General features: G+C 36.7%; 1 protein-coding gene across 1 annotated transcript in view; it reads right to left on the bottom strand.

The window, feature by feature from the left end:
* The window catches only part of FSIP1 (fibrous sheath interacting protein 1), a gene marked incomplete at both ends in the record, with an annotated part of 84,256 nt that extends 69,628 nt beyond the window's left edge, over positions 1–14,628 (bottom strand). Inside the window, 8 exons of the mRNA XM_082000005.1 lie at positions 1,708–1,815; positions 2,547–2,647; positions 5,657–5,755; positions 8,343–8,427; positions 9,348–9,520; positions 10,907–11,005; positions 12,989–13,178; positions 14,503–14,628. Of these exons, the coding sequence (XP_081856131.1) occupies positions 1,708–1,815; positions 2,547–2,647; positions 5,657–5,755; positions 8,343–8,427; positions 9,348–9,520; positions 10,907–11,005; positions 12,989–13,178; positions 14,503–14,628 (981 nt within the window). The remainder of the gene's footprint in view (positions 1–1,707; positions 1,816–2,546; positions 2,648–5,656; positions 5,756–8,342; positions 8,428–9,347; positions 9,521–10,906; positions 11,006–12,988; positions 13,179–14,502) is intronic.
* Positions 14,629–15,905: the final 1,277 nt, after the last annotated feature.

Genomic DNA, 15,905 nt, shown 5'->3' on the forward strand with positions numbered 1-15,905 from the left:
CACAAAGCTCTAAAAATGCCAAAATGTAGTGCATATTTACTAGTTTCCCTAGAGTAAAGAGAAAAGTTTTGGACCACAGACTGAACGAGTTTCAACCTAGAAATCACACTGAAGTTGGGTAAATCACAAATTTGTTTAATGTCACAAACCACAGATAGGCTAGTTCTCTGTTTCCACAACAAGTTTGTATTCAGATGAAGAAAACCCTGAGCTCACCTCCTTACCCCATATCCTGAAACAGTAATTTATAAAAGACAGATTTTAGACACATTTTAGAAAAGAGAAATGAAGAGCATCACCTCTTGCATGTCTTCACCACCTTATTAGAAAATAACTCAAAATAAAATATGGGAAGAAACAACTGAAAAAAAAAATTGTCTATCACACCTAAGTTTTTCTTCAACCTACTGAAAAATAATTTAGTCCAGATCACTTTTAGCTGTATAAATTAAACAGAAACTAGACCTTGGATATATTTTGTTCATTCAACACACAGAGTTCACCTCTTTCTTCTTAGATACTGTGATTCGGTGTATACTTACAAATGTGAAAAAGTTCATAACATTACTATAGACTTAATGTAATGTACATTTTAATGTAAAACAAATTAGAAAGGTCACCTAATTCCTTTACAGAAAGCAAGCTTTATTCCTTCTTATTTATTAAAATGCAGGTTTCTTGAAGTGTTACATCAAGTTTTCATAGTTTTAAGATGTTCATTCTACGAAAACACATATCTTTATCATGTTTTATATCATATATAGTTGAAAAGTACTATAAGTTCCTAGTATGGTTCATTTTTCAACCGAATTTGATCTTCCCGTCCTAGCAGCCTTATGATTACTTCTGTAAAACAACAGAGCCCCTGAGAACCCCTTCATTGTGACATTCTACTCAAAGCATTAAGAAATAAAGGCCATCTCCTAACAACTGGGAGATCAAAAGACTGTTTGATGCTTCACATTACTCGGAATAATTTTGTGGCACAGACTCTCCTAGAGGCAGTGATTGGTGGGGGAATCAAACACTTTTTTTTTTTTTACTCTCCATGAGGAAAGGTATTTCTGTCTACTTCAGCTCTTGCTATCCACTGCAGTATGCAGAATGTACACTCTTCAACAATATTATTAAAGCATAAAACATTAAAGCATAAATGTCTAATACTTAAGCAGACTTTGCCTCCTCTGTATACTTTTTAGACAGAGTGAGTTGGAAGCCACACAAAGATGTCATGTTATCTTTCTAAATGGACACATAAGCTTCATCAATGTTTGTTTCCCCAGTTGCAGCATTCTGAACTTCATGTCTTCAAAAAACTCTTGAAGTTTTTTTGAAGTTGCTGCTGGCCCTTCTACCAGAGACTACAGCACTAGCCACTCAGATGGATAGGCCACAACTTCGCTTTTTATGCAGCGAAAATAGGTCATCATCTTCTCTGATTGTGCTTCTAAGGCTCCTTCCACCCATATATAACTTTTCTTTTAAGTTATGCAGTTTTTCTGAGGCCAGGGATGTCCAAGGGTTAGTAAAATGAAAAAAGCAGCCAATGAAAAGTCATTCTTGGAGAAAAAGCCAATTGGATTTGTCCAGCTTTCCTCTCATATCTCAGTAGGTTACTTCATGGTAGGACTAAAACCAAATCAAATTTAGATTTACCTTAAAAATAAGCCAAATACAACAGGACAGTACAAATTAAAGTTGCCATACCTCAAGACCTTGCAACTCAATTCCATCTTCTGTATCTTTCAATAGTTCAATTAGCCTTTTCCTTTCTCCCTCAAGCATAACAATCTGGTTTCCTGAATCCTTTGCTAGCTGAAATATTTACAAAAAGATAAAAAATAAACTTTAGAACTCTATTAGCTCAAACAGCACCAAAACAAAGTTTTTAAACTCTGAAATTAACATCCAAATCTTGCTTATTGCCATAATACAAACTATCACTCTGACAGAAAAAAAATCTAGCAGCCTACATATAATAAATTGATAATTTTATAACAGTCTTTGACATCGAGGGGGGCAGATATTTTTCATTGAATGAAAAATCATTATAGCTACTAGGTCTTCACAGAAAAAAACCAACCAAACACATGAAAATCAAGGCATCTACTTCGTGACAGAAAGAAGTCTTCTGTAAATAAGGGTCCCATGCAGGCTATACATGAACAACCTGCCTAACTATTCCTTATCTATGCATAAGGACATCTTCCTTTAACTTAACAGTAAAGACATTTAAATAAAGTCTTAGGAAATAAAGTCAAACCAAGCTATGTCCAGGCAGAAACAGAACAATTCAGTTTCCAGTACTCTTTAGCAGATACATAAAAGCAGTATTATCCCCATCAGTATGAGCATCAAAGGTGAGAACTATCTTATACAGTACTCTACCATAAACAACACTTTATAACAGCAAGGGTTTTTTTCACTTATGCCTAATTAGCTTTTAACATTCCTGGTAAAATAACCCAACTGTCTCCAGAAGTACTTCTATACTATTTTTAGTTAACATTTAACAAAATGGTAATGATTTATGCTTTAATGCTTACCTCAATGTTCTTTTTAATGAAATCCTGATTGTTTTTACTTTTGCTGCGCATTTTTTCTGCTTGATTAAGGAATTCATTTGTTTCTAATTCACTTGGAAGATCTGAAATTTGAGGAAGAATAGTTGCTAAGTTGTGATCATTGTTTTTCTGATTCAATGAGAGCTGTAATAACAGCAACCCCATTTAAATCTTTAAAAAACATATAAAGTGGATAGACAGACTTTTTACATGCTGTTTTCATTATTTATACAAACTATACTGCTATATTTAAAACATAACCATTGTCAAAATCTAATCTAATTTTTAAGCTTTTATTATATGAGATCATTCAATCTTGCAAAGGCTAAAATACTTCTTGATTTCTGACCTCAAAAATGTTAAACATGGCGGCTTTAAAAGCCGCGGCATTCCTTCAAACTGTATCATTGTTTCAGTTTTATCATCACTACAAAACCAGACAATAATTTTTTTTAAAACCACAGAACTATTTGGAGACATATCAAGTACATTTTTTAAAATAAAACAGCTGAAGAACAGATGATATAGTTGATATTATTATAACACAGCTTATAAAACAAATTTTCTTTAAAAATAAAACTCATCACAGAGCTGTAAAGCTATTAAACAGCCACATGATATTCTGAAAACATCACATGTATTATTTTATTTTCAACAATGGGTTTCGATCCATCATACAGAAATGGGCACATATTGTGTTTTTCAGAGACTTTTACCAGTTTTAAAACAGCAATTCCTTTACGAACAGCAAATATTTATCACATTATATAATAATTCTAAGCAACTACAACCAACTTAAGTCTCAAAAACTACTTCAAAAGAAGGCACAGTACTTTTTGCTTTTCTGGAAAGTAGAGATTTGAAAAATGGGTGGGCTATTTGCCTACAAAAAAAAAGCCCCAATTTTACATGTTAGATAATAGAAGATACGCTATGGAAGTTTACATAGAAGTAACTCTTTTTCAGAGTGAGTAGATTGAAAGCAAACTCTCAAAGACATGAAATAAATGCCATGCATCCTTTTACACACTGTGAACAAAAACCTGTGCAACATTCTCGCCAAATAAGACTTACTCTCAAATTGCAGGTAAACCTTAAAGGACTGAGGTGCTGGATCTGACCAAGAAAACCTTGTCACCAGTTCAAATGCACAACTGTTTACTGAAAGCATCCCAAATGGTCTTTAACATCACCAGGTAACATCTTGAATCTATCAAGAATTTACCAGTCAATATAAACATGACAAGTTGTATCCTGAAATCAGCAAAACACACCAAACACCAACATAACATGCAACATACTTGAAACATTACTTTTAAGCTATGTCTTCCTCAAACTGTAGAATAAGTGTTTTTGAGAGGGAGCTATCACACAGAACATCTCAACACATTCAAGTAAGGAAGGACAGACACAGACCACTGAGATAAAAAAAATACACTGAAGATTGCCCTGGGTAAGTAAAAGAGAGACTGAAGCTCAAGAAATTTGGCATACGAGTTTTGGTAGACTTGGTACAAATTTCAAAGATTTGGTACCAATCTTGATGAGACTGCTAAAGTAATATTATAAACTAATACATACGTTCTTCTTCACAAGTTAAGCTCCTCTTGTTCAGGATCTGCCTTTACGAAAACTGTTACACAGAAATCCAAAAGCAACCAAAACAAAAGTCTTAGCTATTCAGAAACCATATCAAAAGCCTCCAGCAGAAATACTAAAAGTAATTTAAGTAATTTACTGCTCCTAAGTTGTAAGTGATCTCTATCTCATACATTCCCGAGCTAGGAGAATGTAGAACATCTCAAAACAGTGCAAGCAACAGCAACTCCCAACTATGCCTGTATTGGGAGCTTCAGAAGTCACTGCTGTCCTGAATACTGGTAATGAAACTTGCCATTGCTATTCAAGGACACTCCAGCACAACTCAGAGTGTGCTAAGGTAGAAGCTGAGGCTCAAGCTTCATTTTAAGGGAGGAATGAAGACACATGATAGAAAGACAGAGAAATCAAAAGCACAGCACTGCTTCAACCCAGTGTGAAGAAACTTTTAATAACACAAAGTTAGGGTCACATACTTGTGGACTAAGACAAGTGATAAAATGATAAGGCAGCTGTGGCCCAAGTTTAAAAATTAAAACATGCAGTCACATTCTAAAAAGAGCAGAGATTCTGCTGCCATCAATGGTTCAACCTTGAGGAACTCCTGTTTATTATGTCCTTGTCATCTTAGCCAGTCACCAGGCAGATAGATTCCTTCTGTTTACATAGAATGGTAGATGACAAAGAAATAAACAATTGCAGCTGATAGCAATGGAAGCTGAAGCTATTCTTCTTATGTCACAACACATGTGAGAAGTTACTCAACCATATAAATTTGAATTTCAAATAGGGAAAGAACAGAAGCACAAAACCACAATTCCATTTATTTTGAAGTGTTGGACACACTACACTACTACCAGCATTTGAAACCTCTATACAGTGCACGTAAACAAGTGATGTCTAAAAGAATCAGCACAGATGTTTCATTTTTGCCGGAAAGTACTTAATCCATAAAAGCAATGCAGCCTTTACAATAACCAGCATAACAAAATATAAAATGAGTTGTCTGAAGATACAGGTTTGTCACAGCAGCCATACAATTTCTCCTGAAAACAAAAAAATTACAGAACAGTTGAAACTGTATACAGCACCACTCTTCCATTTTTAGATGGTTTCTTGAATATAAGCCTATTAGTGAAAGTTACAGTACCTTAGAATAACAGCAAAGACAAGTTTTTAAAGAATTTCCATGAACAACCAATGATACATTTTACAATGAATCAGTTACACACCTCATCATTTTGCAATGACAGAAAAAAAGCTTTATAAACCCCAAAGTAAAAGTTTTCTTAGTGTGTTGAGTAAAGTGTTTTAGATAAGTCAAACTTTTATCACTCGTAAAAAAAATAAGAACTGTTGCCATTCCACTAAGCAGCCTTGCTTTTTCTGATTTCATTGGCCTAGCCACAAAGGCCAAGTCTTCACTACCCACTCATTGTACTACTCATTTTACCATATCTAGAAATACAAACTATACCATTAGTAAAGCTTACCCTGATTATGTTGGGTTTTATGGAAATCATAATCTTCTGGATGAATTTGTGTGTGAAACACTGGAGTACATATTTCAACTTCTTTAGCATGGGAGGGATCTGCAAGGAAGTTTTTCAGTAAAATTTAATTGAAATGTCTTTAAAAAAGATCTAGTTTCATGGGTATCATATTACAATATCTCACACATGAAGGATAAAGAAATTTACTTGGATAAATTACATGACCACCACATTTCTCAAGAAATAAAGAAGGGGGAAAAGTGTAAAGTGTGTCTCATGAATAATTATGAAAATTCAAGATAAAGATCAAGTTGGAGGAAAAATACAAATCTAAACTATGCAGAGTTTTGTGAGTATGGTACACCAGAATCCGTATGATGCTCATGATCTCTACAGCAAGGAGTTACCTTTGAAATAAAAGGAGTTGAAGCATGGAGTTTATTAACAACCGTATAGTCTTGCTTGCCTACTGTTTTTTTTTTTTACTGTATCCTGACATCTACTGGAGACTTTATAAATATCATCCATATCATATTCTGTGTTCATACCTTAATAACCCAAACTTTAGCATAGAAATAAAAGCAAGTTACCTTGTAATAATAAGTTTTGTTGAAATGTTTGAACCACACATTGCTACCATTATTATGCACATAATTCCAACATTAAAGATGAGATTTTTGCTCAGCGATAACCATTCACACCTCAAATTCTTGCTCTCTCCCCAACAAGAAAAAAGATAGGATGCACCACAATTCTGTTTCCTTACAACCAAGGTATACAGACGAAGGACAGGATGCAAAATGTGCATGTGATTGTCACATGTCTGAGAACTCCAGCATGGAGACAAAGTATTCAAACAGCAGATTTTTTAAAACCACTCTGGAGCAGTTTTGACATGGTATATTCTTGACAAAGTCAGTCTGGTTTTGTTCCCCCTGCCCTTCCCAATAAAGATGTTGTGAGCAGAATGTCTACAGTTTGTTCCAGTGTCTGTCCCAGGAAGAGTCTAGACACAGAAAGAAAAAGGACATTTTAAGACTCCAAATATTTTCTTTTTCCAGGTCACTGCAAGCATGCACATCCTCTGTGCATTCTTGAAGAAAACTACCAATACTTCAGACTGTGCTTCAACCACTTGTTTTAGAACTCAAATAGAATTGTGTCCTTCTGACTCCAAGTAGAGAAAGCATTTCTAAATAGTTTAACTTTTCTTTCTCTATTCTACCTATAGATTTACATTATTGATATTCAGTGTAATTTTCACCAGAGTCAGTCTTTTTTTGTTATGTACCACATTCCACACTTCTCTGTATCATTAACCATTTTTTTACCTTTCCTCTTAAAGAACTCAATCCTTCATTAATCATTTGTCTGCTTTTAATGCAGCTATAGAATTTGGTGTTTTAAATGCTACTTAACATGGAAGTGACTTTTACTAAAAGACTAAAATGCAAATGTTTATTCTTATCAGTGTGTTCATTTCCACTTTGAATACTTTTGTCTTCATCGTCATATCATAATGAAACTCAGAAATTATCTTATCAGACTTCCTGTCTTTTCCTGAGAATAGTCTGCTAGCATGTCTTTAACATTGTTTCACTTTTTTAAACTTTTCTTCCCTAGAATTCTCAGGAAAAAAGTCAATTAAAAAAAACCTAAGTTCATGTTTCATATTCACATCTTTTCCTTAGAATCACATTAAATTATTTGATGATCCCTTTTACTCAAATTCTCTCTCATGTTCAGAATCTTATATTTTTAGAAGGGAATTAAATGTAACAAAATCAGTATCAAATTTAGGGTAAGTGACCCATACTCTCTTTTGGACCATGTTCCAAGACCTAGGCTGCGCATGCATCTTCCTCTTCCAACATACAACTCAGTAGTTAATATCACAATTTGGTCCCATTCTTTTGGTACTTCTGTTGTTATTTCCTAAAAAGGCTCAGGATTTCACTCCTCCTGGACCTGTCATATTATGAGATCCTTACCATGGCATTTCCATTACTTCCTTCTCTGTCTCCCACTGCCACATGAAAATTTTCTCCAAGATACATGTGTGGCAGGGCCCACAGCCCTAGAGCTTCTAAGTAACATTTTTAGGCCTAATATTTTTTAACTGCCTGCCCTTGCTACACTAAGTACTCCAGCCTGGCGAACTCAAAGACCACCAGTAACAACACATCAGTAACTTCATCATCTTGTTTGTTTACCAAAGCAATTTTGAATTCCTCGGTTATTGCCCAGATGTTCCAAAATGGTAGACATACAGGTTTTTCAGCAGGTTTCCACTCTTTGTTTACCCTATACCTGCTATCATTACTTTAATTTACCAGTGTTATCAGTCATGCATCCTTCCTGAAATCATCTGCGTTTGCCATCAACTTGAAAAATGCAAGCTTTATTTATACTGGATTTCTATCCTTCTAGAGTAGCCAGTTCTTTGAAAAAAATGCAGTTTCTATAAACAAAATTAATGCTAAAGTACAACTTCTATGTTTGTGATAATGCAAAAATTATTTCAGCTAATTTTTCAAATATTCAATTGAGGTACTTTTACATGCAAATATTATTTTACTGTAAAGGTTTGAAAGCTTTATTTTTATAGTATCCAACAAAAATATGAATATTAATCAAAATACAGGATAATTATATAAAAGGGTATCTACTTCTCTTTCTTACTTACCAGCTGTAACCTGCCATGATGATATCAAAGCTAAAAAAAGTTTTGTGTTTTCTATCTCGTCATGGCTTCCAGTGGTTCTGATAGACTATTCAAAACAAAGCATAAATATACAGATACATGCATATATTTAAAGTAAAATATGTTGTCTGCTTATCAGGTCTAATGAACTTCAGACCCTATTAAAAATTCCCTGTTCACTGGCAACATTTATTTACCACTTTATTTTCTTCTGGAGGCTATCTGAACATCTCCTAAAGTTATGATAAAGGCACAGTGGAACTTTAAATCCTCTGTTATATATCGTCTCTTACATGGAGACACATTTCACCAGACAAGGAAGTTCTGCAATGTACGTATGGCTCTGAATCCAAATCCATTGAAATTACAAGATGCAGTCAAACCAACTGCAATCATGCCTTTTTAGCAACTGACATTTGTATTCATGTAATTTATATAATACTTAACCTCAGAGGAAATACTAACTCTCATGTTTCAAGGCTTAGAGAGACATTTAACTGCTAGAGACCAGGACAGGAATAACGTGAAGGAATTTGTATTGTAGCATGTACATGTAGCATTCCTATTCCTTCTTCAGGGGGCATCTCTAATTTCTTCAATAATAGACAGTACTGAAATAGATGGGCCTAAGAAGGGTCATACTAGAGCAGAATAAATGCTTCTAGGTCTGGGTTCACAGACATTACCTCCTGTCTCGCCTTATTCCTGCAAGTAGCAAGCTCAAGCATAAGACTATGCCAGTAAACCATACCTAGACTGCTATGTATTTGGCTATTGGTCACATCAATTTTTAAGGACCATGGCCTTCTTCCCAAGCCTGCCTAGTCCTATTAAAACCTATTCAGTTACTTTTTTAAGATCCATTTCTTCATTTTAATTAGCCAACTGTGAGTTATTTAATAAAACAATGTATCTGTGAAATATGATAATTCTGTAAGACAGTACTGTAAAATACACTATTTACAAAATAAGCAGAACACTTTTAACCTGAAGTTCTTCCCAGAGTTTTGCCCTCATCTCTTTGCCTTGTTTTTTAATTGCTCTCTCCTTAAAATGTTTTTTTGCCAGTATTATGTCAAGTTTGTTCATTTTCTTTATAGCTGCTTGAATCTGAGGATCTACCTCTGTTTCTTCAGAATATTTCAAGTTGGAAGAGTTTGCTGTAGAATATATTTAAAATAAATGTTAGCTTGAAGCATTTCAATTTTAAAAAAAGTCAAGCAACTAAAAAACAGTACAAGTCATTTGCTAACAGCCATAGACAAGAGTACAATTATTCTCAAGCATATATATCATGTTAATTTCTAAACCTGTTTTACGAGGGAAAAATGTAAAAGTCTTTGTAACAGAATGCTGAATGAAACTCTGAGCTGTAGCAGTTGGATATGGGTGTTTGGGGAGGAAGAGTCCCCTCATTTTGGGCAACTGTTTTGATTCAAATTTCTAATGGAAGAGTGACAATACCTCCACAGTATCAGCAAAAATCACAGAAAAAATACGCTTAAAAATCAGAAAGAATTTCTTGAGCCTGACTAGAAGAATACACGCTGAATTGTCATTCATTAAAATGAGTAATTCTGGGGTTAAGAGAGACTGTAATATCTCTACTTGTAAATGTTATAGAAGTGTCAGTCTTGACTTACATCTCAGCTAAACCAGATTCACTGGTTCTAGAAAAATGTTGTTTTGAAAAATAGAAATGGTGAAACATTATGGAAACTACCATTATCTACTAGATTTCTGTATTGTCTCTTTTCTTCCCTAAACATGCAGATTACAGTCACTCTTAGCCCTTCCCCTTCCTATAGCATCCTCATACTTCGCTTTCTTTTCTGGTCAACCTTAGCTTCCATAGCAAGAGTAGAAGAAACACTTGGAAGTCTGTGGGATAGGGACAGTGCTACAAGTTTTGCAGTCTTGCAATACTTCTTCATTTTCTGATCTTTTGAGATCAAATGCTTTACATACCCATTGATCCCAAGCATTTACTGTGATGCATTGGTCTACTTTATGCCATGAAAAGAGATGAGTGATACAACAAGAGGAGAACTATAAAAATTTAACTGAACTCCAGGGAAACCCCAGGGACAGAAGATAAAAAAAGAGCACTTATTTCAACTGGTCTGAACCCAGCAGACAGGTTTGTACCTAAAACTACTGAGTGAAACTTTGAAGTTGAGTTCTATCCAATTTCTGATCTGAAGAAATTAATATTATGTTAGGTGACCAGCACTGCTGCACTAGATAGAATCACCACTGGATTCTGCCTTATTAGATTGACTGAATCTATGTAAAACTCAAATACTATCCTATCAGGAAAGAAAGTTAATATCCTTTAATAAAATAATCTTTAAATAAAGAATTCATCCAACACCTCTTGAATATCACAATTCATATGCATTTTCAATTTGTAATATTTCTTCATAACAATATAATATACACACAAATACAGTATGGCACCAAACTCTCTTAGAAGCATTAATGGAGGGGGGGAGGGGGGTGTGTGTTTGTTGCACTATTCACTTTATACACCTGAAAATTAATACCTGCTTTTGCATTACTTAGTTTTCCTTGGGAAGATTCACAGAATTTCAAAGTCTGTGTTTCAGTACTATCCTCTCCAGAATCTGAACTAGAGATACAACCTGAAAAACACAGGAAAAAGCCTTTCACAATAAAATAGATGTGAAATAAACTTTTAAAGATACTGTTTTAAATGTTAACTATTAAGAGATCAAAATACATTTTTGTCAGTTAGGGACCACAGAGCCTCTGCAATGGATTACTGTTTAAAAAAATTGTATGTATTAGTACACCAGGACTTGGGTTAAACACAGAAGCAGGGATCAAGGGATTTCTTTCACCCTAATTCTGTCACGAAATCTTATCTAAACTTGCAGAAGGTATCCAACCTTTCTGCTTCACATCCTGGCCTCTGCTACTCTATTTTTAAATAGACAGAAACTCTAGAAAGTTAATTTATTACCATTTACAAAATGCCTTCTGAAGCACTTGCTTTCATTAAAAAGAGATATTGCATATTTATATTTAAAGCATGGTATTAGTATTAGCATTGTTCTGTTTTTAAGTACTGTCACTTAAAACCATAATATCCAATTTTTTGGACTGATGGACCATTATTAGAATCATAGAACAGTTTGGGCTGGAAGCAACCTTTAAAGGCCATCTAGTCAAACCTCCCTCCAGTGAGCAGGAACATCTTCAACTAGATCAGGTTGCTCACAGATCCATCCAATCTGACCCCAAATGCTTCCAGGGATGGGGCATCTACCACCTCTCTGGGCAACCTGTGCCAGTGTTTCACCTCCCTCAGGGTGAAAAAATTTCTTCCTTAGGTCTAGTCGAAATCTGCCCTCTTTTAATTTAAAACCATTACCCCTTGTCCTATCGCTACAGGCCCTCCTAAAAAGTCTGTCCTCATCTTTCTTATAAGCCCCCTTTAAGTACTGGAAGGCCACAATAAGGTCTCCTCGGAGCCATCTCTTCTCCAGGCTGAACAACCCCAAATCTCTCAGCCTGTCCTCATAGGAGAGGTGTTCCATCTCTATGAACATTTTGGTGGCCCTCCTCTGGACCCGCTCCAACAGGTCCATGTCTTTCAGGTGCTGGGAGCTCCAGGCCTGGATAGAGGACTCCAGGTGGGGTCTCACCAGAGCAGAGTAGAGGGGCAGAATCACCTCCCTCGACCTGCTGGCCATGCTGCTTTGGATGCAGCCCAGGATACGGTTGGACTTCTGGGCTGTGAGCACACATTGCAAGCTTACGTCCAGCTTTTCATCCACCAGCATCCCCCAAGTTCTTCTCAGCAGGGCTGCTCTTGATCCCTTCATCCCCCAGCCTGTACTAATACCGGGGGTTGGCCTGACCCAGGTGCAGAACCCTACACTTGGCCTTGGGAAACCTCATGAGGTTCACATGGACCCATTCCTCGAGCTTCTCTGGGTCCCTCTGGATGGCAACCCATCTCTCAGGTGTGTCAATCACACCACTCAGCTTGGTGTCACCTGCAAATTTGCTGAGGGTGCACTCGATCCCACTATGTCATTGATGAAGACACTAAAGAGTACTTGTCCCAGCACGGATCCCTGAGGGACACCACTCATCACCAATCTCCATCTGGACATTGAGCCACTGACCACTACCCTCTGGATGCGACCGTCCAACCAGTTCCTCATCCACCCAACAGTCCACCCATCAAATCCATCTCTCCCCGATTAGGATACAAAGTTTCTAACAAACGATCATGATCTCTGTGAAAAGTTTGATAAAAACACCTTACTGAAAACACTTTCTAAACATGGAACCCATGCAAATGGTTTCTCCTGCACATTTAGGCCATCACCAAGGCACAGGTCGCAGCTTAGATGCCGTAAGACATACGCTGTACTGCTAATGGCAGTTACAACACATTTCTTTCAAAGATGGATTCAAAACAGCACAGAGAAGTGAAGGTATGAATTTTGACATCCTTCTCTTCTAGAATTTTATCTATTTGCATCTTCTTTTCCCTCCACCAGTAGAATTTCACCCAGGCCTTACAAACACAATTTTGGTTTGTAGTCATTTGGTCTAGCCACAACACAAGAAAGTGTTAGTCATTCCCACACCTGACAGCTTGTTGAGATTCAATATACACTGCTGAAGAAAGAAGGTCATACCCTCCACTGTGGTTTGCTGATCTGTTCTTACTTCCTTGACATCAAATTTCTCTCTGTCATCACCTTTGTTTTCTTCTGGACAACAGTCCTGTAGACTGCCTCTTTGACGACTACCAGCCAAATTGACAGGTGAATCAACCTTGAAATGCAAATTAATTACTGCCATAAAGAGAGAAATCTTTGGGGAGAAGAAAGAGATAATCACATACTATCACAAAGGCTAACAACGATTCTATATAAGGCTACAGAGTACTTCTGAAACAAAAGAACCATTTTCAGATCTGATACAGTTCTGTTTCTTAGATATCACATTGATTCTCAAACTCATCATTCCACAGATTTCCACATTTGGGATTGCCAGGTTAGGAAATGATTCCCAATGTTTATGCCATTTCTGCGGCAGCAGAGGGTACAGCCAACACATCTGTGTGCGCAACATCCATTTCCTGACACTCCGGATGCTCTGCACCGGGTAGCATCCCAATCTCTTGCTCATACTACAGAGTTTTTCATAGTCTTTGAAGGGCTGAAAAGCTTATGCTTAATTCATCAGTCTCAGGAGACAGCAACGTTCATGCAATAGCCTATGATGTTTAGGTCAGAACTTGGATTCAGAGTTATCTGATGATAACCTTAGTACCTGTGAACCTATAAAAAAATATTTTAATACTTCTGTGAAGCATCTAGGTATGATCCCACTCTACAGACAGGTGAACAGAGGTACAATACAATAGTACTAATCCAAGTAAATCAATCTAAATCTCTAATTCCCAAGTCCCAGTTCCTACATCCCAACAACCGTATCACATATCCCATTCCCAAAATTAAGTTAATCCCTGATATTAATTTTCTCAGAGGATGGATGAACACCTACTTCTGACAGACTTTGTTGAATCCCTGGAGCTGACATCTCTTGGAATACTATAACTTTATTTTTTTTAAACTTGATTCAAACATATCCTGAGAGCACCTTGTAGTCAAAAATTCAACTTGTGAGGATTGCTCAAATGCTTTCTTTTAATAAGCAAAATAATTTTTATTCCAAATTAAATTTAAAAGCACAAATGGGATGGAAGTGAAATTATGCATACGCTGGCTCATGCATTAACAACCTATAGCTGTGTATATACACATTATTGCCAGAATTTCAAATGTTTTTCCTTAATATAGAATTTATTTAATAATCTTATTAAATATAAAGAGGAAGACAACCAAGTTTTCCAGGTTGTAGTGCCGAACAGAGTGGCAAATATAAAAGTAACACATATTCAGAAAAATTAAACATCATTCCATGCATGCACAAGAAGCAGCTCACATTAATGAACTTTTACATAACCCCTTAGCACACCTACAGAGTCCAGAGCTCTAGATGAAGCTAAAAAAGCAGAATCTTATTTCTTTGGCATTCTACTAAGAAGAATTAGGCACAGAGTTTCTAACCTGCTGAAGGTGAAAAGAATTACCTTTGGCAAACATGGCTCTGGTGTTAATAACTCCATAGAAGTATTTAAAGATCTATAATTAGGATAAACTCTTGAGCTAGATGCAGGCCTTGAAATTTTATCCAAGCTCCCCCTTGTAATATCCATCGTGACCTAAAATTGGAAAAAAACCAAAACAACCTTCCAAACTATCAGTTTCATAATAAAGCAATACAAGCCAAATAATAGTTCAGATGTAGATTGAACAAGTTTCAAATCCTTTCTAGTGATTCAATATTGAAAGGTCTTTGCCGCATGAACTAGCTTGTCACTCAAGCTAGTTTAATATATGTACAAATATATACATATCATCAAGCCACCCAAAGTATTCAAATGTGCTGATTGTCAAAGAAATTTGAAATGGCTTAAGTCTTACAAGTAATCTCACAACAAAGGAAATGTCATGGCTCTTTTTTCCCCCCCCTTTTTTTAAAAACATGGGACTGGCAAAGACAGCATCAACAAAAGAATGAGAGTATTTTATAGACATCTTGAACATATCAAATAAAGCAGCCAAAAGCTTTTTGTATTCAGTAGTTCTAAATGAGGGGGCAGGTCCCAACTCCAAACAATCACATTCCCAGTCCCAATTCAATTTTGAGTGTAAACAACAGAAATACATGATTCTCTGTAAAAACTGCATGAATCCACAGGAATTAGATATGAGTATGTGACACGCACCGGTAGTTTTCAGAAGGTCCAAGTGAATACAACTCTACTTCAGTACAAGGAACAGAACAAATTGAGTCACATCTACAGGTGTAATGTGACACGGTATGGAAGAGTGGGCAGAGAAGAAAAAGAGTAGTTTATATTCACTCATTCCAACTCATGAATCTCAGGCTCTTTCACTGGGGAGGCCCCTTCACACCAGCTACCACTTCCAATGCGGAGAGGCCCCAAAATGGGCTCCGAGCGGCCACCACCCCACACCCACTGACAGCACGGCCTACAACGGCCAGCCTGGAAACCCACCGGCCCTTTGACAAGCTCTGGCCATCTCTAGGCCTCCGCCAACAGCAGGTGCCCCACACCACCTGGAGATTTTTTTAAGAGCTTCTTTAAGTTTCCCGGGGTGGGTAGAAAAGCAAGTGCTTGGTACCATCTTTCGACCCAAAATAACATGAACGAAGAAGCCAAAGGTAAGAATGGCTGAGACCCAAAGGACTACGGAACAAAGAAAAAAATCAAAAACAAAAAAAAAACCCCACAAACCAAATATACAAACAAACAAAACACCCACAACCTCACAGAAGGGTTCAACGAACAGGCAGGCAGGAAGCCCTTCCCCGTGCTCCTAAGAGGAGCTCCGAGGCGCTGTCCTGACGGGACCGCTGCCCGCCGGAGCCGTAGCTCCGACAACCCCGCCAGGCAAAGAGAGAGGG

The sequence above is a fragment of the Phaethon aethereus genome, assembly GCF_964289735.1.
Source record: "Phaethon aethereus genome assembly, chromosome: 5".
Classification (NCBI taxonomy): domain Eukaryota; kingdom Metazoa; phylum Chordata; class Aves; order Phaethontiformes; family Phaethontidae; genus Phaethon; species Phaethon aethereus.